At 41.6% G+C, this 26,283-nt stretch overlaps 1 protein-coding gene across 1 annotated transcript in view; it reads left to right on the plus strand.

Moving 5' to 3' along the window:
- Positions 1-26,283, plus strand: part of DGKH (diacylglycerol kinase eta) — a 266,884-nt gene that overhangs the window by 175,274 nt on the left and 65,327 nt on the right. The window contains exons 6-13 of the mRNA XM_054013968.1: positions 74-206; positions 13,239-13,345; positions 14,070-14,195; positions 15,114-15,216; positions 17,364-17,526; positions 21,689-21,803; positions 22,761-22,900; positions 25,050-25,137. Coding sequence (XP_053869943.1) covers positions 74-206; positions 13,239-13,345; positions 14,070-14,195; positions 15,114-15,216; positions 17,364-17,526; positions 21,689-21,803; positions 22,761-22,900; positions 25,050-25,137 — 975 coding nt within the window. The remainder of the gene's footprint in view (positions 1-73; positions 207-13,238; positions 13,346-14,069; positions 14,196-15,113; positions 15,217-17,363; positions 17,527-21,688; positions 21,804-22,760; positions 22,901-25,049; positions 25,138-26,283) is intronic.

The raw sequence follows: 26,283 nt of genomic DNA on the forward strand, positions 1-26,283 counted from the left end.
AACTCCTAAGTACTTTCAGTTTCTATAGCTGTGTTCTGTACTTGCAAATTTGTCTTAACTTCTCCTTTACTAGACCGCACAGTTTAATGTGGAACATTTCTCAGGGATGCATAACTGGTACGCCTGCTCCCATGCCCGACCTACCTTCTGTAATGTGTGCAGAGAGAGCCTCTCTGGAGTTACTTCTCATGGCCTGTCTTGTGAAGGTAAAGTCAACATATTTTTCCTTACAATGTCCTATAAGCTAATAAAAACTTAAAAGTCTATAGGCAGGTAATAGTACTGAAAATGCTATGGAGTAAGAAGAAACCTACTCATTGCTATAGAAAGGAACATTTATGTTGGTCAGAATAAATGCTAACAATATGACACATATTATTCACACTCTGGACATTATTTTCTAGTTCATCTCAATATAAAAGGTTCCTGCTGCTACAAATACCTCCCCCTCTCCCCTCCCTCCATATGTGCTCGCCTGAGTGTAAGGTTTTTGAGAGAAGATGAGATTACTTTGATTTGCACTTCAAAAATGATGTGGAGCAAAAGTGCAACATTTTCTTTCTTCGGTTCTCAGAATTGATATAGCATTCCTTTGAAAGAAAAGAGGAAAAAATAGAAATATTGTCATCGGCAAAAATCTGGAACAACAGTTAATTCCTTAGTTGGGTCCATGACCTTATTTCTTCCCAGTTTCTGTCTGATTTGCTGCTCTCTTGCTGCTGACTGATATTGTAGTGCAGGCAGGGAGGGTAAAATATGCTTCTTCACTGGTCACATAATGGATAAAAAATCATTTATATGTTTTTCATAATTTGATAATTAAAGAGCTAAAATCCAACATAAATAAAAACTGGGATGGGACTAAAGGTTCAGTGTTAAACTAGAGTGCAGGAATTATCTAGTATAATAGATAATTTCTATAATAACCTTGAAAATATTCAGTTTTATTTTATCATGTATTGGCTTTTCACTGTAACTTCTGTGAAAAGCAGTGATATGTCTACCTTGTTTCCTGGAATGTGGCAGTAAATTAAGTGCAAATGTGTCCTTATGGAATATATATGCCATTTACACACAAGCTTTGGTATTGCTTTTTCACTGGGAAGAAAAATATGGTCTAAATACTCTTTATAATAATGGTTAGACCTTTAATTACAAAATTGTTAACTGCCCAGGAAAATCTTGCTGCTGTATAATAATGGAAATACGGTAATCGGTTATTGCACAATATATTATTCAGAAATAGGTTTTAAGTTGTCTGTTACCTAACTACCTGTAGAATTCTGTTCCTGTTATCTGTACTGTGGAGTATCTGTACTCCATGCTGTATAGCCGGTAAACTGTGCTAAAGCCAGAGTCAGGTCCCTGTCCTTTAGTGTTCACCATCTGAAGGCATCCAGGAGGGTGAAACTGTCCAGGGACAATGATATGAATATATATGTAAACCCCAAGGAGATTGCCTAGATTCTTGGGGCTCTATGTGCAGGTAGCTCAGGGAGAGGCACACTGTCACTGGTAGGAAAGGAGAGCCAAGGGGAGACTCAGAGTCTGCTCGGCAACCAATAGGGAGTGAGGTGCCCTTCCCTGGGAACTCAGGAGAGGGGAGAAGCCATTTTTGGAGCAGTTTGGGCCAGTCAGGGAAAGGGTAGAACTAGGGTTACCATATTTCAGCAAGCAAAAAAGAGGATGGGAGGAGCCCCACCCTAGCCCCACCCCCATCCTGCCCTAGCCCCGCCCCTGCCCCTCCCACTTCCCGCCCCCCTCAGAATCCCCAACCCTCCCCCCCACTCCTTGTCCCCTGACTGCTCCCTCCTGGGACCCCTGCTCCTAACTGCCCCCCAGAACTCCACCCCCTACCTAAGCCTCTCTGTTCCTTATCCCCTAACTGCCCCCTCCTAAGACCCCCCCCTAACTGCCCCCCAGGACCCTACCCCCTAGCTGTACCCTGACTGCCCAAAACCTTATCCACACCTTCCCCCAGAAAGCACCCCCCCGAACTCCTGACCCCCCCCATCTCTTGACTGCCCCCTCCAGAACCTCCCTGCCCCTTCTCCAACCCCATGGCCCCCTTGTTGTTGGCCTTCGCCTAATGTCTCTGTGAACTTGCTCAGGAACGGCCTGAGCCGTTTGTCCCGGCACGCTCGTCCCGGCAGGCTGGCTGGCGGGGGAGCAGCTCCAGACTGCCGGAGGCGATCTGCAAATGCAGGGTGGGAGGGAGGGAGTGATCTCTGCCGCAGGGGAGAGGAGGGGGGCTCTCTCTGGCTTTCGGAGCCTCATGTAAGTGGCACCATCCGTCCGGCTGCCCTGTTAGCCACGCGCGCTCTGTATGGCGGGGGAGAAATCCGGACATTTACAAATTCCCCCCGGACGCTATTTTTAGCTCAAAAATCCGGACATGTCCAGGGGAATCCGGACGAATGGTAACCCTAGTAGAACTGGCTGGGGGAAGGGGGCTGGTGAGCTCCAGGCCTGCTTGCAGGGTTCAGTCTCATCTTTGATTTGTCTAACTTGGGTACATTAGTGAGTATGAAGTGGTTTTCAGGGTCGGCTCCCTCCAGCTCACACCAAGTTACAAGCCTCTTCTGGTAATCCATACTGGAAATTTACTCAATTTCCCTGGGAAATCAGCAAGGGTAAATTTAAGGTCTGAGTTTAAAAGACGGGATCCCAACAGTACCTCCAGTGTAGCACCCCCTTATCCACCTGGTTACCCCCTTTAGTGCCAATCTCCTTACGCGTTTTGATTGACAATCCTGGGTTCATCTGAATCCTGCTACCCACTCAGTAGGGTGCAACTTCTTTTTCTTCCTATATGAATTTATTTGGCAGTGCCTCCATTCCCCTTGCTCCTTCCTGGCAGGGTCACCAGGGCAGCTTGGGAAGCCACCAGCACACAGAGACCCTGGAATCTAGGTAATCTCCTTGAGGGTTACATATATCACAGAAGTTAGTGATGGTGTAGCTGACCTCCACTGTCACTGCTATTTATCATTTCCCATTTAATTTCCCTAGTCATTCAGATAGTTTTCGGTCATTCATGAAGTTTTTGAAGTACGATTTTAGGAGACAGTATCTAGTGCTTAATCAGAATTAAAATATATTGCATCTACTGTGTTAAGAGCAAATATTGTACGTATTTAATAAAAAAGAGTAAGTTTTTTCTAGCAAGAATTATTTTTTATTAACTCATGTATTTCTCCTACACTCTATGATTCTGTGATTTCAACGCTTGTAGTCCATTCTCCACTAGCTAAATACCTTTGTTTTTTGCTTCTTAATGTTCTATTAGTTAGCTAGGACTGGCTGTTACATTTACATCAATGTAATTGCCAGGATCGATCTTTTTTCCCTTTTTGAAAATTAATATTACTTCTATTTTATTTTAGTTTTCGGTTACATCTCTATTTCTACATGATTTTTAGATCTAATTCTTAATGGTAGAGTAATTTGTTTCCTAATGTCCTTTGGATTCTAGAATGCATATAATCTGGACAGTTTTATGTGTATATATTCAAATATTCTTTCATCGGTTTCACCTGTTCTTAATTTATATTTACAGAGTCTTCCTTCCTTTCTAATCATTCAAATATATATATTTTTAATCTCATTGAAGGGAAATTTCATAAAAGGATATCTCAACTAGTCATTAAATTAATCTTCCTAATTTATCTATGGATTGACTCTCTTTTTAGTATTGCAGTATTTCCGCCTCACCCCTGATATTGTATACCTGTAAAAGCCGCAGTTAATCCCCTTTAATTTATTTGGCTAACAAGCTCATTTTGGTAGTTTGCTTGCCTGTACTTTCTTTATAAGTCCTACATGATTAAGTCTTTGCTTTGTTGTCTCCCTTGTTTGTTTCCAAAACATTTTTAAAAATCTGATATTGCTTGAGCTGCCCTTTGTAATACCATGTTGGCCATTTCTTGTACTCCACAGTCTTTTTATCAAAGATAATGTAGTGGGTATGATGTCTTTTAGGAGTATCTAGGGTGACCAGATGTCCCGATTTTATAGGGGCTTTTTCTCATATAGGCACCTATTACCTCCCACCCCCGTCCCGATTTTTTACACTTGCTATCTGGTCACTCTAGGAGTAACCAAGAAATCTTCAATGCCACTTCTTCCCATTACATCTTACTGGCTTGTTTTTTTTAATTTGCTAAAATGGTCATGCCTGAAATTTGACACCCATGTACTTCTGTATTCTGTGAATCCATTTATTTCTATGCTAAATTCAGTTAGTGCACAGTCACTGGTTCCATGCTTCCCTGTTATTCACATGTACTCAGTGATTTTCTCCTTATCAGTAGATCCAGGATGTCTTCCTTCTTGTTGGTGTATCTGCTTTCTGGCACATGAATTGTCTTATGTGTAACTTAGGGCTTTTTCTACACTGGCATTTAACAGCACTGCAACTTTGTCGCTCAGGGGGGTGAAAAAACACTGCCCTGAGCGCAACAAGTTGCAGTGCCGTAAAGCGCCAGTGTAAACAGTGCCCCAGCGCTGGGAGCTACGCCCCTCATTGAGGTGTATTTTTTTAAAGTGCTGGGAGAGTTCTCTCCCAGCGCCGCGCCGTGACCACACAAGGCATGTTAAAGCGCTGCCAATGTAGACTAGGTCTTAAATTGTTTGTATTCTTTGGTTCCTGGTTAGCTGTATTTGTTAGCTTGTAGGTAAAAAAATTCTCTCAGTTAGTGTCTTGCAGCTTAAAAACTTTTGAGAATTGGTCCAGTAATATTTCGTTCCCTCCAGACCTGCTGATCTGAAGCAGATGTCCACGAGTGTTTTTCTTCTTTGTGTAATTGTAGCTCATAATTATTTCAGCAATACAGTGCTATTCCTCCAGTTTTTCTTTCCTTTTTATCTCTTCTACATACACTATCTACAGTGATCAGAATCATCCCACTAAATATGTGATGCCAGCAAGTTAAGATTTCCATTTAGCTAATGTCAATAACATCCTGATTCCTATTGCATTTGTGCATAGACATTGGTAATACAGATAAATTCATGATGTGCCTTGCTTTGGAATTCCATGCAGAATAGAATTAAGTGAAATTCTCATTCCCCATCCCTTCCAAACTTCTCTTTCCCTCGAAGTTGTGAAGTCTGCCTTATTTAGGACTCTTGAATTTAGGAGGTTGGTTAAGTGGAGAGAGAGTTTTCAGACAAAGAACCATAATAACCCACAGAACCCTAAGAACGCTCCTTAGCCTCAGTCGCTCACCACTAATAAGTGTAGTATTTATTGGTGCTTCTGTACTCCTGTCCATATCACTTTCTAAGGAATATTGCTCTTATGTGTATTCTGAATAGAAATTATAGAGTAAACTCAACACAGGTTTAGTTCTGAATATAGTATTATAGAGAGAGTCGATAAATTTTTCATAACAGAGCTAACATTGACAATTCAATATCAGACATATCTGGTAAGTTAAAGATTTCAGTGCAAATGAGACACTTTCAACCTTCTTTCTTATACACACAAATTACATTAAAAGAACATTTGTAATGTTGCAAAGTCAAACAATCAAAAGTTAGGAAATGCCGGAATGAAGGTTGTCTGTGAATCCTTAATTTGTCCCCCTTGTGGTACCTGTGCATTATGAGACTGTCTTCAGTTACATAATCACATATTTTTTCCACAGGACCTCTGCCTCATTCAGTGAACACGATGGACCTGCTCTGAGGACGAATCATGATTGTGTTGTGTAGGAGGCTGAGTGTGGTAGGCCCTCTGCCTCATTTATTGTAGAAATTGGAAGTGAATGAGGCAGTGGATTGTATGAAGAGAAAAAATCATTAATTGAATGCTGCTCTTGAGGATTGGATTCTATCTCTACCTCTGCCACAGAATTTCTATGTGATGCTATAAGCAAGTCACTTAAACCAAACTTTTCTTGGTGATCACTAATTGTGTGTTCCTCATTTTCTGGGCACACAACATGAGACCCTGGGGTCTGATTTGTGGAAGTACTGAGTGCTCACAACCTCAGCTGAAGTCAATGGGAGCTTTGAACATATATAGTACTATGTGCTGCTAAGTGCACTAATAAATCAGGTCCTAGGCATCTCTGTTTGGGCATCCAAAATTAGGTGATGCTTTTGACCTATTCTCTCTGTACCTCAGTTCTTCATCTGTAAAATGGGGGTAATGCCGCCTCCTCATCTCACAGGGTTGTTGTGATGTGAAGATAAATTTCATTAATGTTTCTGGAGCACTCAGATTCTATAGCAATAAGTGCCATAGAAGAGTTCATGAGGAAATTAATAATTGTGTATTCAGAGCAGGGTTTGAATAATATGGATTAAATAGGGCTAGGGCCACACATTGAACACTGAGGATAAAAGATAACACTGAATAGCTGTTTGTTATTTGTGCACTGTCCATCCTGTGCACCGAATGAGACTAGGGGTCCTGTGAGGAAAAAATAGTATGTGATTTTATAGTTAAAGAGGGGAGTCAAATTAAGGTTGCAGAGGCAGCCTTAATTGTGGCATTTCCTAACATTTGAGTGCCTGACCATTCAATCTTAATGTTTTTAACATAGTTTTTGTGTGTGTAGTATATAAATATTTTATTATCAGCTGACTAAATTTACATGACAATGAGGAAACTAACAAGGGATCTCCAAATGATTTTCCTAAACAGGCTTATCTAATTCAGGCTGCAATTAGAGTGTTCTGAATTTTGTTGTTTTCATGTCAGTGTTTGAATCTCTTTTCAGTGTGGATTTTTAAGCCCAGTATTCTTGGAAACAAAATAACAGCTTCTGGGGACTCTCACTGGACAACTGTTTGTTTCTTGACAACATAAACTATGGGTACCAGAAAAGCGATCTCCTTGTCAGTTTCAAAAGTTTGGCTTTAGCTTTTGAAGTCAGGAAAAACATTCCAAGTAAGCAGCTGTTCTTTGAAAACGACCAAAAAGAAACTTTGTAAAACAACAGAGAGAGGCTTGGCAGGACATGCAGATTTTTTCAATGCAGTATAATTAATAAATCAGTCAAGAAAATGAAATATCTTTATGCAAAACCATGTTATAACAAAGATGTTTGTTTTCAAAGCAAGAGGTCCCATGACAGTGTTCTATTTCATTAACTTTATTTCTATTATACCTAATAATTGCTATAAATTTTAATTATTGTATCTGGCAACAGGTGTTGGTGAAACTGTGACAATGCTGACTAATTACACGGTCTACTTAATTGCTTTTCAGGGGAAAATGTTGTATATTACAGTTAATCAGAGAACTTTACCAAGCAATTTATACTTTTTAATATTATATACTGTATATTTATGAATAACCTGGTTTCTGACTGGCTGCATTTTTCCTTTCCTTTTCTTTTAAGCTTTATCAGCAAATTGTCAGCTGACATCCAGAAATATAACTGGATGCTACAGAACTGGGTGCTACAGAACTCATTTATTAATCAGCCCCAGTATCATTTGAGATAGGAGCGCTTAAAATGTCACATTTGCAAAGCTCTATGTTAGTTACGGTTGAATTCCACTTTTCTTTATAAATCTTATCTTCAAATGGTGGCATTGCTAAAAGGGACACTATGAACAAGTTCATAATTTATAAAAACTTCTGTTTGTAAAAGCTCCTCACAAATTGCAAGACTTCTTCCCCATTATTCATTTGTTCTTTTCCAAAGGTCATTGTTCCCATGGCCCTTATTTCTGACAGTGTTTAACATACAGGTGAAAGGCATTGTTTTCTGGTGGTGGGTGGGTTTATAGATGTGGCTGTCTTTAGGCAGCCTTATTTGAAGATGGACAAGAGGCAGGGTGTTCAGAGAGCACATGTGAGCTGTCACTTGCAGGGTATTATCCGCTGGTCCTGACTGGACAATTGCCTTTTTACTGGAATGCTGGGGATAGGTAGGTTTGAGTTACTTTTTGGTTGGTCCTGAGTCTGAATTTGCAAGTCTTAATTAGCACCCATAGTCCTAGCCAATCAGGCAGCGAGCCATCCAGGTTGATTAGACGTTGGACCCAGAGCCATGCTATCTGATTGAATGGTAGCTCTTCCACTGAACTGTAATGAAGTGAGGACATTTAATTCTTTCTGACCCCTCATTCCCATCACTAGAGCATCTAAATTCTTCACAGGTGAATTGGATTTGCATAACAAGTTCCTAGAGGACCTCATGAGGTCTTCATTCCTTTCCCTTCCAAGGTTACAAGAAATTCTGCTTGAGATATATACATATAACCATTTGTAAAAATCATTCCAGGTATGCTGAGAAATGCTTTCCTTGCAGCATGCCCTAGAGGTGATCATATTATGGATTAGTCTAATCCCCTCCGGAAGGTCATTCTACAGCTGAACTCCCTCTGCCTCCCACTCTTGTGTTTGTCACGGCTTTCATACTCTGCATTGTTTCAGAGTATAGCTGTCTTAGTGGGCCATGGCGAGGATGTGGTGTATGATATAGCTTGGTCTTCAGTTGCTGATTGCTTTGTAGATCAGGGCCAAGGCCTTGAACTGGCAAGAGAAGCAGACTGGCAGCCAGTGCAGGGATCAGACCGCAGTATGATATCCTCACAACAGCCTGATTACCTGAGGTTTTCTGCCGCATTCTGCCTGAACTGGAGCCTTTGCATTGATTCCACCTTCAGGCCTAGATACAGGGCTTGGTTGGGATTCCCTTTTCATGCTCTCAAAGGAGTAGTAGGGCACAAGGAACCCCTTACTCCCCTGTATTGGCTACCCACAATGTAGGTCTGTGTGTAGGAATGAGAGTGGCCTCCGTGGGGTTGCTGCTTCTGCATAGGATGATCAGACAGCAAGTGTGAAAAATCGGAATGGGGTGAGGGGTCATAGGTGCCTATATAAGAAAAAGCCCACAAAATTGGGACTGTCCCTATAAGATGGGACATGTGGTCACCCTACTCCTGCATAGGAGGACAGGCAAGGTTGGTGAAGTGGGGAGCCTTGGTTCTGCAGCCCCTCATCCCCACCCATGTGCTCGCCATCGCAGCTGAGCTGATGTACAGGGGGAAGTAAGCTGCTAGGTCTAGAAGTAGCACAGCTTGCTTCCCCTGGAGCAAGAGTCAAGTAGGCTCCAGATTGTGACTGAGTCAGTTTCATTTCTGGTCTGCTTCTCAGGCAGCACAACTGCACACTGACTCTTACTTAGGGCTCATGGTTGACTCTACAATCTAGTCCACAGTGGTTTTGCAGGTTTCAGAGTGGTAGCCATGTTAGTCTGTATCAGCAAAAACAATGAGGAGTCCTTGTGGCACCTTAGAGACTAACAAATGTATTTGGGCATAAGCTTTCATGGGCTAGAACCTACTTCATCAGATGCATGGCGCGAAACATACAGTAGCAGGTATATATACATAGTACATGAAAAGATGGGAGTTGCCTTACCAAGTGGGGGGTCAGTCTAACAATTCAATTAGCAGTAGAATACCAAGGGAGGAAAAACAGTAGAATACCAAGGCCACCCTCATTACCACTACAAAAGTGATTTTTCCTCCCTTGGTATTCTACTGTTAATTGAATTGACTCATTAGATTGATTCCCCACTTGGTAAGGAAACTTCCATCTTTTCATGTACTGTGTATATCAGGGGTCGGCAATCTATGGCACGCATGGCAGTGGGCTGAGCCGGACCCTGGCAGGCAGCAGCGTGCCATTAAAAATCTTGCCCGACCCAGCCCGCTCTTCTCCGCCCTCCGCCTACTGCTCTCTCTAGCGGGGGCAGGGGGCAGAAGCAAGCTTGGTCCTGCTGGCTGCTGCTGTAGGTCAGGCTCCGCCAGCAGCCAAGCTTCCCCCTCTCCCGCCTCTTCCCCCAGCGTGCTGCGTCGAGCCCCGCCTCCTCCCTGCCGCCGATGGCCCTTGCGAGGGAGGGGAGAAGAGCAGCCCCAGTGCCCTCGCTGCTCAGACCGGTAAGGAGGCGGAAAAGAGGCAGGGGGAAGCGGGGTAGGAGCGGGGCGTATCCCTCCAGCCCCCTGCTGTGAGCCGCTCAGGGGGCAGGGACACCCCCCTGATCCCAGCCCACCCCCCTAGCCCTCTGCCCTGACCCCTGCACCCCTTTGCATCACAGGCCCCTGCATCCCCCCCACGACCCCATCCCTGATTCCTGCAGCCTCCACACATACCCAGCCCCCTCACACCCCATGCCCTGACTCCTGCACCCCCTCACATGCCCCCAGCCCTTTCCCCTGACCCCTGCACCCCCTTTGCACCCCAGCTCCCTGCATCCCCCCCACAACCCCATCCCTGACTCCTGCACCCTCCACACATACCCAGCCCCCCACACCTCCTGCCCTGACTCCTGCACTCCCCACACATACCCAGTCCCCCCACACCCCCTGCCCTGACTCCTGCACTCCCCCCACATACCCAGCCCTCCACACCCCATGCCCTGACTCTTGTACCCCCCACATCCCCACCCCCCACCCTGAGCACCAGGTTGACAGCGGGCTGAGCGGGGCCGGTGGCTGGGACCCCAGCTGGCAAGGGGCCGGCAGCCAGAACCCCAGACAGGCAGCAGGCTGAGCGGGGCCGGCGGCCGAGACCCTGGCTGGCAGGAACCAGTGGACGGAACCCCAGACCAGCAGCGGGCTGAGCTGCTCAGCCCACTGCCGGTCTGGGGTGCCGGCCCCACTCAGCCCGCTGCCGGTCTGGGGTCCCGGCCCCTGGCCCCTCTCAGCCCGCTGCCAGTCTGGGGTCCCGGCCCCTGGCCCCTCTCAGCCCGCTGCCGGTATGGGGTTTTGGCTGCTGGCCCCTTGCCAGCTGGGGTCCCAGCCGCCGGCCCCGCTCAGCCCGCTGCCAACCTGAGTTTCTGGCTGCCGGTCCTTTGCCAGCTGGGGTTCCGGCTGCAGGCTCTGCTCAGCCCTGTGCCAGCCTAGGTGAACGGAACCCCAGGCTGGCAGCAGGCTGAGCATGTCGGTGTCTTAAGATCAGTATTTTAAATGAAGCTCCTTAAACATTTTGAAAATCTTGTTTACTTTACATACAACAGTAGTTTGGTTATATAATATATAGACTTATAGAGAGACCTTCTGAAAAACGTTAAAATGTATTACCGGCACGTGAAACCTTAAATTAAAGTGAATAAATGAAGACTCGGCACACCGCTTCTGAAAGGTTGCCGACCCCTGGTGTATATATACCTGCTACTGTGTTTTCCACTCCATGCATCTGATGAAGTGGGTTCTAGCCCACAAAAGCTTATGCCCAAATAAGGTGCCACAAGGATGCCTGCAGTAGACCAGCTTGCAGGTGACAAAAGTGTGAATCACTGTGTCTAGTGCTGCTCTTGTTCTCATGACCCCATATTCATGGACCAGATTTTCAAAAGCATTCAGCACCCACTGTCAAGGCTATATTTTCAGAAGTGCTTAGCTCCCATTCAGATGCCAGATTAAGTGGTGGATTTTCAAGTGAGCTGAGCACAGGAGGTACTCAGTTCTTTGGAAAGTGTGTCCCAGGCTGTTCCAGTGGAAAGTGCAGAATGCCGAGCACTTTGAAAATCCATCCCTTATTTCTGTGCCTTAAGGGGAGCTGAGCACTCTGGAAATCTGGCACCAATGTGGGTGCTGAGCGTTTTTGAGAATCTGGCCCTATTCGTCTGGCTGTGGAGGGAGAGACATAGGTACTGCTGGAGCCCATGAATGTTGCTTTTGAAATAGCCATGGGGATTGCTAGAGAGCAACTGGGATGCTCCTTCTGTTCTTCTGTGGGTGGACCATATGCCTTCCTGTTCTCCCAGTCCCTGCCAAGGCAGGAGCAAAGGCCTTGTTCATTTTTTTAAAATCTGGCAGTGGAACAATGGTATTAAAAATATAAATAAATGTGTGGTCCAGACTCCAGAGGGACCTTTTGTGCCAGATCTTAGCACTTTTAATCTTGGACAAATGTTGGGCCAAAGCATTTGATAGTTATGTTTGTTTGCAAAGAAACTACTGCTACTGCCCGTGCTCTTATAAAGCTTTTATGGTTATTGCAAATATAAAGTTCTATACATGGAATGATCTCATACACTTCCACTAACGTAAAGACTCAACTGTAATCCATCAGTCTGTTTGGTACAATATGATTTCATTACATGGTATGCGAATTATATCAAACAAAATAAAAATTATTCAGACTTTTAAAATATCAAACCACATTCATGAGGCATATGTATAATACATTAAAACAACTATGGATTTTTAAAATAAATCTATTAAAAATTGGGTTTGTCCTTACCCAGGTAACCTATGAGACTCAACAATAACTCCCAGTCTACTGAATAGACACATACCCTCCTAATCCTCCTCCTTCTCAGAAGTCTACAGAAACTGGAAACAGGCCTTCTATTGTGCCACAAAGGGCTGCGTTGGACAAAGAGAAAAGTTTGCTCCAGTATAAAATTCCTTCTCTGGAAATGCCCCGCAAGCATTTCCTTCACATTTAAACCAGAGCTCTAGCTGCTCAAATGCCTCAGGTGATTTCAGCTACTGCTATGTCACACAAAGAGAGAGACAATTTCTCAGGTAGCCAAGACCCAAACAATTACATTTTTATAGGTCAAAATAAATACATTGAATTGCACTTGGAAATTAATTGGGAGCCCATGTGAATCTCAGAGGACAGCTATAATAGGCTCCTTCCCTGAATAACTAAGCAAACTGACTAGTGCATCCTGCATCTGCTAAAGTTTCCAAATGGTCTCCAAATATAACCCCATGCAGAGTATTCCAATTGCAGTAATTCAGTTTCAAGGTGACAAAGCCATGGATAACTGTAATGAGGGTTGCATTCAAAATATATTGAGCAAGAGATTTGTGCTGTCTCTTTTATCATGTAATGGAAGATATTTTTAAAAGCTACAGTATAAAAGAATTGCATTTTTTAAAAAGTCATTAAAATAACTAAAGTTTACATATGAATAATTGACAAGAGCAAGAAGACACAAGACTGCCATTCCATGTTTTAATGTCTGTAGATCTTAAAGAATAGTGAGTAATCTTGCAGCCAGCAAACAGCAGTATGTAATCCCTAGACACAGTTCAGCAAGTAAAAGGTAGAATGAGTTTGAACTCTGAATTTTCTTTATTTTAATTGGTTTGTGTTTTGTCTGAAACAGTAAGTGAACATGTACTCCTCTGTTTTATAGAGGGATTTGCATTTGACTGAATTTCTGAAAATGTAACTGTTGATGTAATACTTTACAGAGACTGCAATCAGGGAGTAGCTAATATAAAGTACATTTGTGTCTTTCTTCTAGTGTGTAAATTTAAAGCACATAAAAGGTGTGCAGTCAGGGCAACAAATAATTGCAAGTGGACTACGTTAGCCTCCATTGGGAAAGATATCATTGAGGATGAAGATGGTGTAAGTATTATTCAGGCTTTCAATACTTCACAAAAGTTAATTGTTTGGTGGGTATTTTATTTTATTTTATTTTTTAATTGGCCAGTATAGAAATGTTGTCATATGACCCATTAAAGTGAATGGTAGTTGGCTGTATTGCTATAGATACTATATTAAAATTCAGGGGCTCTTCAGGAGACACATTTACCATCAATGGGCTCTAGAGGGAAGAATTCCATATTACAGAATTCTGGAGGAAGTATGGATGGATTCTCTGAGCTTTGAGAATTGCTGTGAGAAGCCCCTTTCTCTCCTACTTGAGCGAAGAAGGTGTATTTGTGTTAGTCTTGTTGATATGCTGTTTTCTCGGCCTGCTTTGTCTACTTGTAAGTGACACCAGTTCCCCAGAAGATCTGTTTGGAATTCATTGACCTACAGATAGTAGTTCTATTGATACATGTAAGAGTTAAAATTAAAAGTAGAAAATGTAACAACACTTTTTGTCTGAGTTGTGTCGAAGTAGATGAGTTAATTTTACAGCCACTGGCATGAAACTCTTATCTAGAAGATTAGTGCTAGAATTGCCAAAAATATGCACGCATACAGAAATTTACATATCTAGATATTGGTGCAAAGAGTAAATCAGAGGAAAGTTTCAGGAGGACACTGAATTCCTGATCTTTTTGTAGTTTTAATGGCAAGTTTCCGTGCCATGGCATTTAACTTTATAACAACTTCCTCACAGATAGCTATGCCTCACCAATGGTTGGAGGGTAATTTGCCTGTCAGTGCCAAATGTGCTGTCTGCGACAAGACCTGTGGCAGCGTTTTACGCCTCCAAGATTGGAAGTGCCTTTGGTGTAAAGCTATGGTAGGTACCATATGACTTGTAAAAATGTCTTGGATTCTGCCAGGATGATTATTTACCCATTATTCTTATTTTTCATTACTTAATCTTTTGGAAGGGAAGGGGACCAGGCAGCTCGTGGAGAGTGAGTTGGACAGATCAGTAACATTCGTAATCTAGAATGTCTGTCCCACTCGTCTGTTGTTTTTAATAGGTCAACAAATACAAGTTTTTCTTTAATAGTCCTTGCTATGTATCATTTATCCTTTGCATTTCTCCTAACTCCCTGAGGCCATGGTTCAAAGCTCAATGAAATCAAGGGGAGACTTTTTGCTTTTACCTCAATGGGCTTTGGATCAGGCCCTTCGTACTTCATCCTGTACTAGAGGCCCCTTGTGATTTGAGCAGCTCATCTGCTTGAATAGTTGATGGCATACTCTGTGCCCCTTATAATTATATGTATGTCTTTCATTTTCGCTTCCTAGTCTCTTCTAATAAATATAAATCTAATTGTCCTAATCTATTCTGAAATATATAACTGTTGAGACTTTGTTACCCTGGTTCCTATCTTCTGTACTATTCTTCATGTGGTATAGATTTAAATTCTCCATCATTCTATCACTGTCTTCTCATCAATATATAATTGCATTTCTTCCCTTGATGCCTTTATCTCTTGTTAGTGTCCTGTAATTCGGTGCTTTTCCTCGAAGTGGGAAATCTGCAGAATTTTTAAGTATCGTAGTGCATTCAGAATATTTTGTTTAGAAATAGATAACTAAACAATCTATGGTTTAATGTTTGTATATGTTTGAATATACTGCAATATAGTCTGTTATATATTACCCCATCTCTGAATAATATCTAGCTACTGTATCTATTGCAATTTTACCATAAAATCAGATTAAATGTTGGGAAACATTTATTTACCTTATTTTTCCTCAGGTTCACACTGCCTGTAAAGATCTGTATCCTCGAAAATGTCCGCTTGGACAATGTAAGGTATCCATCATACCTCCAACAGCACTCAACAGCATAGATTCTGATGGTACGTAGTATAACAGGGCCATTAGTAGGTATTCTATAGTTATGGTTTCACTGAGATTTCTACCTGAAGCAGGACTAAAATCCCTCTTTTTCTCAGATAAATTTAGTCTCCAAATTTAGCACAATAACTCTTCAGATGGTAATTGAATTTTCCATGTAATTATATTTTAGAAAAGTACATAATAGCTTGCAGAGGAAATATTTTTAAATGCTCCCCTTTAAAATTTTTCTGTTCTCCTCATGTTTCTCTGGGATCCACCAGCTAAACAACCAGAGTCCTTGAAAACTTCACACACATGCATTCTGACATGGCCCACTTTCGAAAAACACAAAGAATGATTTCTTTAACTCCAAATCACTGTTTTGTGTTACTCAAAGATTAGCTTACTGAACTCCTCAGATGCACTCTCTTCTGATGTTTTTGAGGATAAAAAAAAATATCCTTTCCATTTTCTATCAAAATTTTATTTTAATCAGAAACACTATGTTAGTCATTGAAACATGAACAGATCACCATTAAAGATAGTGAAAACTGAAATGTGCTCATTGGTTGTTCAGGATCGAGATGAGCTTGACTGTAGGTGCAGGAAAGAAGGTGAAGTTGAGGTTGGGAAGATGAATTGTTGAGTGGAGTGCTGAGAAACTAAACTGTTTTATTTCATTTTTTTTTTTTTTTATAGTTTATGTTGGTGGCATATGCAACCCAACTACCTTACCTCTAAGGCTTGGTCTACACTCACCCCCCAAATCGAACTAAGGTACACAACTTCAGCTACGTGAATAACGTAGCTGAAGTTCGAAGTACCTTAGTTCGATCTTACCTCGGTCCACACGCGGCAGGCAGGCTCCCCCGTCGACTCCGCGGTACTCCTCTCGTCTAGCTGGAGTACCGCAGTCGACGGCGAGCACTTCCGGGTTCGACTTATCGCATCCAGACAAGACCCAGAACTTCGATTGCCAGCCGCCGAACTAGCGGCTGGGTGTAGACATACCCTAAGTTAGGCACTTTTTGTATGTATGGGATTGATATAAATGACTGTGAATACTGGAGATGTTCACTGACTGTAAACTTACTGTCTAATGTCTTTGGCTGAAGCAGTGAAATTGCTGCTATTTATTATTCATGCTAAGAAGATTGCTTTCATTATTAGTGCAATTAGATTGCTTACCAGTCAAAAATAATATTGTATTAAATTATGCATTAATAGAAAGTGGAATTATATTAAACTTCTTACACTTTCAAAGTTAATTTTTTCTAATTCATCAGAATTGATAAGATTTTTAGCTTTCAGATTTGTTTTTAGACAATTAAAAAGAGATAATTACTTTATTCTTGCCTGAAATAAGAGTCGAAACCTGGTCACCTATGGCCTGATTCAAAGTGGTGCTGAGCAGCCGTAACTCCCATTGGGCCCTCAATGAATGTGATTTTCATGACAACACTGTCCATTAGCACTGTTTACTAAAGTCCTGACCCAAAGCCCATTAAAGAGAATTGAAAGTCTTGCAAAGACTTCAGTAAGCTTTGGATCAGACCGTAAGAGTGTGTTGTTCTGTCCTTCCATTATAACTCAACTGTATAAATTCAGTCTGAAATAAAAGTTTTTATGCAAAGTCTCCGTTGGGAGTAATTTAACAATGTAACATTTAGTGGAAATGTATGGGGGTTCTTAAATTTGGTGGGAATGGAACTTTTGTAGATTGGAGGGCTCAATTTGACACTACTGCAATGTGATGCAACTTGATAGAAGCTTTTAAAAACAACAAGTCAGAAAAAAATATGGTTTATATCTGGAAAATGTATTTGATGTTATGGTGATGTGTGCTGGAAAAAATTGAAAGATTCCATCAACCTACCTTTTTGCTGTGGAAAATAAAGCTATTTTCTTTTGTGTTTTGCTAAATTTAGACAAAATTTCAGATAAAAATCCGGGAGACAAAAAACAGAGTAGTAAATCTGAAGTAGTTTTAATATAACATTGCTATTCTCCTTGAGGCTAATACTCAGTTCAGTTTTTGCATTATGCGTCGTATGATTGCATCCCTTTTGTCCTTTCATCCATTTTCCTCTCCTTTCTCGTGATTTCGCTTGAATGTGTTCATATATAAAGATCTTATTTATTTCATTCTTTCTAACTTTGTTCACAGGATTTTGGAAAGCCACATGCCCGCCATCCTGTGCCAGTCCTCTTTTAGTTTTTGTTAACTCAAAGAGTGGAGACAATCAGGGAGTAAAGTTTCTTCGTCGATTCAAACAGTCGCTAAATCCAGCTCAGGTGTTTGATTTAATGAATGGAGGACCTCATTTAGGGTAATGAACTTTTCAATCTTGAGCAAGCCTTTTCAAAGGGAATTGAGTACAAAGGTGACTCAGTTGTCCTCTAATTATAGTATTTTTTACAAATCTCTGATATTTGCTTTCCTATTAACATCTGTAATGGATAAAAGTAAAATTTAAAACACCAGTCACCTATAACTTCATTATCAGTTCTGAGGGTGTGTAGGATTTTATTTATTTTAAAAAAAGATTCACTTGAAATTAAAAATGCATTCATATTTTTCATGGACTTTTGGCTAGCTCCAGGCTGTGGTCTCTACGGTTACGTCTGTACAGCCTGCAGCAGTGACAGACTGGGGCTTGTGGAGCTCGTGCTAGTGCTCTAAAAATATCTGTGTAGACAGCACTAGGGCTGGGGCTGGAGCTTGGGCTCTGAAGCCCAGGGAGGGGGCTGATCTGCCACAGGCTGTGTAGACATACCTACTAAGGCCCTGATTTAGGAAGGCAATTAAGCACATGCTTAAGTGCTTTCCTGAATCAGGGCATTATACACAGCTGAAAGAAATTTGTTCTTTTTTTTGTGTGTGTTTTCAACATACAATTCAGCTATGATTGGCAGCTCATTGTGAATATCTATATACAGAAATATGTATGTGTAAATATTTCTGTAATGTCTTAAAATAGCTTTAGAATAATATTCTAACAAAGCTTTAGGGCAGGTATACACTACCAGTTAAGTTGCTCTAACTTACGTCACTCCGGAGTGTGAAAAAGCTCCCCTATGAGCAACACAAGTTTTGCGCTGTTCACACCAACTCTATGTCAGCAGGAGATGCTCTGTCGCGACATAGTTTCCGCTTCTCACTGTAGTGGAGTAATTATGCTGACAGGTGAACGCTCTCCCATTCGCATATCACCAGACAGGCTACAGCAGCGCTGCTGCATCAGTGCAGCTGCCCCGATGTAGCGCTGTAGTGTAGACTTGCCCTTAGAATTTTGGACACAAATGGCACTTTGAAAATACTACAGGAAATCATGTGGTTGGTTAAGTACATTAGCTTTTCACCACTGGAGACCTAAATTCAGGTTACAGTTTAGGTCACAAATGCAAATGAGTTATTCTGTGAGCTTTACACAAAATTTGTCATGTCTTTGTTTGAGGCAAAGCCAGGACTGAAATAGCAGAGGTAATGCAAGTCAAGGTTTAAGTAAATTGGTAGAGATATAGGAGGGAAACTTGCACAGTGATTGCCATACTTCAAGCTACGTCAATGCTTTCATAAAATACTAAATTTATATACAAATGTTTGTGACCTAAACGCATTCCACTCAAATATTGCTTTGTGATTAAATGTCCTATTCATGTCAGGTAACAGCAAGTGAATATATTGATTTTACATTTTTAAAGATGCAGAACCAGGGATGCTGCAACAGTTTGTGTAGTGGGAGTGCTGAGAACCATTGAACGAAACTGTAAACCCAGTATATAATAGAAACCACTTCAAGACAGGGGGTGCTACCGCACCCCCCACCCCTAGTTCCAGCACTTATGCGCTGAACTATGTTTGTATGATAAAAAATTAAAACTGCCCCCAAATGAAAAATGCGTGTATCTATATTTATATTTAAATCTATATCTGTAACTCACTTTCCAGCATAACCCTAATTTAGATCCAGACTTAACTTAGAAAACATCCTTTCCACCTAATATTTCACATGCAGTCTCTTGCCAGAGGAAAAAGAGAGGAAACTTCAATTGAATTGGACAAGCCATTTTTGAGATATGAAAGTTTGAAAAATGTATCTTAAGTTTTTTAAAAGTCTGGAGTTTTTGTAAAGTTGTATCTCAAAAGCACCTTGGTTTAAATACTTGACACAGTACTAGAGTTGAGAGGTGATTCACTAGGGCAGTGGTTCCCAAACTGGGGTCTGTGGCACCTGGTCTATCAGGTGATGCTGATAATTTTCTGTTTTCAGCTATTTGAAAGGCAAAATCTTATTCTCTGTACAGTGTACTTCTAGAGGATTATTTCTGTTCCTGGGGTGGCAAATATCATTTTGGCATCAGCTTTGTGATTCCAAACACTGTTTGAGATAAGTAATATTGTGTCTTGTTTTGAATATACATCTGCCTATTATACAAGATTCAGTATTTTCATTAGAAATGTCATAAACATTTCAAAAATCCGACATTCACATTATGTGCTTCTTTTAGTAATAATGCTAAGATGATACATGTTCTGGAAAATAATATGCACAAAAATACACAGACCTATTTTTATCATGTAAAGAATCAGTTTTTTTTTTTTAGTATTTCTCCCCTTATTTTCTCATAGTTTTCCCATTCTTGCTCTCTCCTCTTTGATCTCTTTTTCTTCATGTCTCCTTCTCCTTTCCTCTTAGTCTCACCTCTCCGTTTGTTCTCTGTCTCCTCTGTCCTCCTTTTCTTTATCACCTAAGGAGAATATTGTATTGTGTATCTTGGCAGAATTTGGAGAACTGAAGGAACTGGAGGCAGGTAAAGTCTATGAGTAGAAACAAGACATTGTTTGAAGATCCAGTATGAAATATATTCGCTCTGTTTGCCTTGTATTCCGATGATCATCATGTCATGTATAGTGATTAATTTTCCTTTGGTTTAGAAAAGTCACAAGTTGGCAGGGGACTGGACTGTCCACCCCATCCACATTCTGGACCACACACTGCAGTCATAACTTAACCTTTACTGGTGCAAAACTCCCATTGACTGTCATGGTACCTCAAACATCTGACTTTGATTGGCATTCTCAGCGCATGGTCTCTTGTTTGGCTCAGTATTCTGACAAACCTCATATTTAAAAAAAAAATGAAAACTGTGCATGAGATCTTAAAGGGAAATTTTTCATTAAAATTCCGCATGTTATTTCCCAGAAAATAGGGTAGGTAGAATATATTGTAACAGATAAAAGTGTAAGTTACATATGGTGTAGTAGTTGGACTTATCTACATCCCTATTATCATAAAAGCAAAAGCAGGCACCTATGTCCTGTAAACTAGGCAAATACAAATTAGATGGGGCTACTATAAGGTGGGTGCATAACTGGCTGGATAACCGTACTCAGAGAGTTGTTATTAATGGTTCCCAATCCTGCTGGAAAGGCGTAACGAGTGGGGTTCCGCAGGGGTCTGTATTGGGACCGGCTCTGTTCAATATCTTCATCAACGACTTAGATATTGGCATAGAAAGTACGCTTATTAAGTTTGCGGATGATACCAAACTGGGAGGGATTGCAACTACTTTGGAGGACAGGGTCATAATTCAAAATGATCTGGACAAATTGGAGAAATGGGCTGAGGTAAACAGGATGAAGTTTAACAAAGACAAATGCAAAGTGCTCCACTTAGGAAGGAAAAATCAATTTCACACATACAGAATGGGAAAAGACTGTCTAGGAAGGAGTACGGCAGAAAGGGATCTAGGGGTTATAGTGGACCACAAGCTAAATATGAGTCAACAGTGTGATGCTGTTGCAAAAAAAGCAAACATGATTCTGGGATGCATTAACAGGTGTGTTGTGAGCAAGACACGAGAAGTCATTCTTCCGCTCTACTCTGCTCTGGTTAGGCCTCAGCTGGAGTATTGTGTCCAGTTCTGGGCACCACATTTTAAAAAAGATGTGGAGAAATTGGAAAGGGTCCAAAGAAGAGCAACAAGAATGATTAAAGGTCTTGAGAACATGACCTATGAAGGAAGGCTGAAAGAACTGGGTTTGTTTAGTTTGGAAAAGAGAAGACTGAGAGGGGACATGATAGCAGTTTTCAGGTATCTAAAAGGGTGTCATAAGGAGGAGGGAGAGAACTTGTTCACCTTAGCCTCTAAGGATAGAACCAGAAACAATGGGTTTAAACTGCAGCAAGGGAGGTCTAGGTTGGACATTAGGAAAAAGTTCCTAACTGTCAGGGTGGTTAAACACTGGAACAAATTGCCTAGGGAGGTTGTGGAATCTCCGTCTCTGGAGATATTTAAGAGTAGGTTAGATAAATGTCTATCAGGGATGGTCTAGACAGTATTTGGTCCTGCCATGCGGGCAGGGGACTGGACTCGATGACCTCTCGAGGTCCCTTCCAGTCCTATAATCTATGAATCTATGAAAAACACCAGCATTGAATATCCATTAATGGGCATGCATTCTAACGAGCTGCATTTTCCCTTTAGTTTGCGGTTATTTCAGAAGTTTGACAATTTCCGGATTCTTGTATGTGGTGGAGATGGAAGCGTTGGTTGGGTTTTGTCAGAAATTGATAAACTCAGCTTGCACAAACAGGCAAGTGTATGTACTTACTTTTTTTTTTTTTACCTTTTCCCACAGATAGATAGATAGGTAGGTAGGTAGAGGGCCAAATCCTGTAGTCCCTACTTAATCAACACTCTCACTGAAGTCCCTGGGAAATTTGAACTGAATAAGGACCATAGGATTTGACCTACAGGTTTGAATTAGTAATCAGCTATATAATTAACATTTGCTTCTTGAAAGGGTAAACATTTGTGTTAGTTCAGGGGTGGGAAAACTGTGGCCCGTGGGCCGGATCTAGCCCCTCAGGGCTTTGGTTCCAGCCCGCGGGATTGCCACCCCAGTGGCACCGCGGGCCCTGCTCCGCTCTGGGAAGTGGGAACTGTGGCCAATGGAAGCATCAGGGGAGGTACCCACAGGCGAGGGCAGCACGAGGGCAGCGCATGGAGCCCTCTGCTCCCCTACCCCCAGGGGCCACATACAAGCGGAGCGGCGTGGGGACAGGGACAGGGCAGGCAGGCCCTGGTGCACGCCACTGCCACCCCGGAGCCGCTCTAGGTAAGTATGAACCCTGCATCGCAACTCCCTGCCCTGAGCCCCCCGCCTGCACCTCAACCCCCTGCCCTGAGCCTCCTGTTGTACTTGCACCCCCCCTGTACCCCAACCCCCTGCCCTGAGCCCCCTCCTGCATGCACCCCTCCCTGCACCACTGCCCTGAGCCCCCTCCCACACTGTGCACCCCCCCTGCACCCCAACCTCCTTCCCTGAGCCCCCTCATACATCCCACACCCCTCCTCTGCCCCAACCCCCTGCCCCGAGCCCCTTCCTGCACATCGTACCCCAACCCCCTGCCCCAGGTATACATTCATGGCCCTGCCTGCAATTTCCCCACCCAGATGTGGCCCTCGGGCCAAAAAGTTTGCCCACCCCGTGTTAGTTCATGCTTCCAGTTCTTTTATTTGCAAAAAAAAGATTTGTTCTTTTGCTGTATTTCAGTGTCAGCTGGGAGTGCTTCCCCTTGGTACTGGAAATGATCTTGCCCGTGTCCTTGGTTGGGGAGGGTCATGTGATGATGACACACAACTTCCTCAGATTTTGGAAAAGTTAGAACGAGCCAGCACTAAAATGCTGGACAGGTAAAAATATAAGTATGTGTGTATGTGTATTTGTGACAAATTTCAGAAATACTTGCCCGGGTTTCTAATGGCTTAAAACTCTTTCTCAGAGGTTTAATTTGTTTTTGTTGTTTAAACAGCTTAAAAGATAGCACATTAACAAACCCCATCACCAGTTGAGTTCATTTTCTTAGTTTTTGGTCCAAAAGCAACTATTCTCCCTCTTCCTTGTTTTGCATGAGAGCTGCATGGCAGTTGTGTTCATTTATGTAGCAAAGGAAGATCTTTGAGTTTAAAAAACAAATTGGCTGTGCTAACAATCCAATGAAGACATCATACCCTATTGTTTATTGGTGTGTGTATGTGTTTTGTACACGTGTGTGTATGTATGTGCATATTACAAAATAATTACACACTACCCCCATTCCTATGTCTCTCACACAAAATCAGGAGTCCTTTTTATCGTGAATTCCTCATCTGATCACTGGATCATTTTACAACATAAAAATTTCTTGTTATTGATTCTTAGTAATAACTTTAAGGTAAGCATTCAGAAACATGCCTAGAAGACTATTAATAAATCACTTTTTTCTGTTTTAATTAAAAAAAACTTGGGGTCAGTTCTCCCTGTAAATTCCATAGACTGTTTCCAAGATCATGTTTTGGCAATTACTTGCTTTCTTTTGCATATTTTGCAGCATGTTAGTTTTAGCAGCTTCATACTGTCAGTGCTATGCAATACTGTTCTGTGCCAGAAAGAAGTTGATATTAATGAAGATACTTTGTCCCAGAACTGTTCTAGATTGAGGTGTCAGTAGAGGAGGTTTGGGAACAAATTGATAAACTAAACAATAAGAAGTTACCAGGACCAGATGGTATTCACCTAAGAGTTCTGAAGGAACTCAAATGTGAAATTACAGAACTACTAACTATTGTATGTAACCTATCTCTTAAATCAGCCTCTGTGCCAAATGACTGATGGATAGCTAATGTGACACTGATTTTTTTTAAAAAGGCTTCAGAGGTGATCCTTGCTGTTACAGGCCAGTAAGCCTAACTTCAGTACCAGGCAAATTGGTTGAAACCATAGCAAAGCACAGAATTATTAGACACAGATAAACATGATATGTTGGGGAAGAGTCATTATGGCTTTTATAAAAAGAAATCATGCCTCACCAATCTATTAGAATTCTTTGAGAAGAGTCAACAAGCATGTGGACAAAGGTGATCCAGTGGATATAGTGAACTCAGACTTTCAGAGAGCCTTTGACAAGGTCCCTCACCAAAGGCTCTTAAGCAAAGTAAGGAGTCATGGGATAAGAGCGAAGGTCCTCTCAAGGATCAGTAACTAGTTAAAAGATAGAAAACAAAGGGAAAGAATAAATGGTCAGTTTTCATATGGAGAGCGGTAAATAGGAGGGTCCCCGAAGGATTTGCACTGGGAACAGAGCTGCTCAACATATTGCTAAATGGTCTGGGAAAAGGGGTAAAGAGTGAGGTTGCAAAGTTTGTAGACTGTACAGAATTACCCTAAAATACAGGCTTAGGTGGACCATTGGTCTGACCCACTATAGCCATTCTTATGTGTCTCTCAAAGTGTTTTAGAAAGGAAGGTAAGTACTATTAGTCCCCTTTTACAGATGGGGCTGCTGAGGCACAGGGAGGTGTGAGGTGACTTTCCCAAGGTTACACAGCAGGGCAGTAGCAGAATTTGGGAATACTAGCCAGGTCTCCTGACTTCTAATCCAGTGTCGTATCCAGTGCACCACACTACCTGCTATAAGTAGCTGATGCATAATGAAAGTTGATGGGACTTTTTATACAGGAAGTAATTTGGATATCGTAGGTAATACATGTTAAACAATTAAACAGTGAATCGTTGTGAGATGACAATGAATTCTCATAGCTCAGTGGCTTGACTCAAGAGATGCTGATAATTCACAACTCCCACTAACTTTCTAATAAGAGTTTTTGTTGTTCGTCATACTCAGAGTGAAATCCTTTTTGAGGCTGAAAACCCCAGGAAAGACCCCTTATGTGTGTGATTATTTAGTAATTGGTCACTCAATTTTCTTTCTGTTGACAAGTGGAAGTGTTTGTTTTGTGGATGTTCTTAGAAGAATCTGATAATTTGGAAAACTTCAAAAGCTGCTGCTTCTATTTCCTTCAGATGGAGTATAATGTCATATGAACTGAAATTACCATCAAAGCCGTCTATTCTTCCAGTTACTCCAGAAGAGGAATCTGAGGAATGTCAGGTGAGGCTTTATTTTGCATACATTTAGCTGTTTGAGTGACAACACTGAAAAGATAACGAAAACAGTTCTGAGAAGTCGTACAGGAAATAAGTCTCTTCAATTGCTCTTTAAGTCAGATCTAGTTCATGTCATAAGTATACAATATAATAAGGTTTCCGTTTCTTGGTTAAAATATTTCATATTATTTTTCCAAAAAAGAGTGAGGCAACTGGGTGGTCCTCATCAGAGCGATCAGAAAGAACTCACACCAACAATGCAAGAATTTTCTTGTAAAAGCAAACATTTACTAGGTTTCAGAGTGGCAGCCGTGTTAGTCTGTATCCGCAAAAAGAACAGGAGTACTTGTGGCACCTTAGAGACTAACAAATTTATTAGAGCATAAGCTTTCGCGGGCTACCTCCCACTTCTTTGGATGCATATAGAGTGGAACATATATTGAGGAGATATATATATACACACATATAGAGAGCATGAACAGGTGGGAATTGTCTTACCAACTCTGAGAGGCCAATTAAGTAAGAGAAAAAAAAAATTTTGAAGTGATAAGCTAGCCCAGTACAGATAGTTTGATAAGAAGTGTGAGAATACTTACAAGGGGAGATAGATTCAATGTTTGTAATGGCTCAGCCATTCCCAGTCTCTACGCAAAAGAATTAATGTACACAAATCTGACATCAGGAATCATAATACTCAAAAACCAGTGGGAGAACACTTTAACCTGTCTGGCCATTCAATGACAGACCTGCGGGTGGCTATCTTACAACAGAAAAACTTCAAAAACAGACTCCAACGAGAGACTGCTGAGCTGGAATTGATATGCAAACTAGATACAATCAACTCAGGATTGAATAAGGACTGGGAATGACTGAGCCATTACAAACATTGAATCTATCTCCCCTTGTAAGTATTCTCACACTTCTTATCAAACTATCTGTACTGGGCTAGCTTATCACTTCAAAAAAAATTTTTTCTCTTACTTAATTGGCCTCTCAGAGTTGGTAAGACAATTCCCACCTGTTCATGCTCTCTGTATGTGTGTATATATATATCTCCTCAATATATGTTCCACTCTATATGCATCCAAAGAAGTGGGCAGTAGCCCACGAAAGCTTATGCTCTAATAAATTTGTTAGTCTCTAAGGTGCC

This window comes from Malaclemys terrapin, chromosome 1 (assembly GCF_027887155.1).
Source record: "Malaclemys terrapin pileata isolate rMalTer1 chromosome 1, rMalTer1.hap1, whole genome shotgun sequence".
In the NCBI taxonomy this organism is placed as follows: Eukaryota; Metazoa; Chordata; order Testudines; family Emydidae; genus Malaclemys; species Malaclemys terrapin.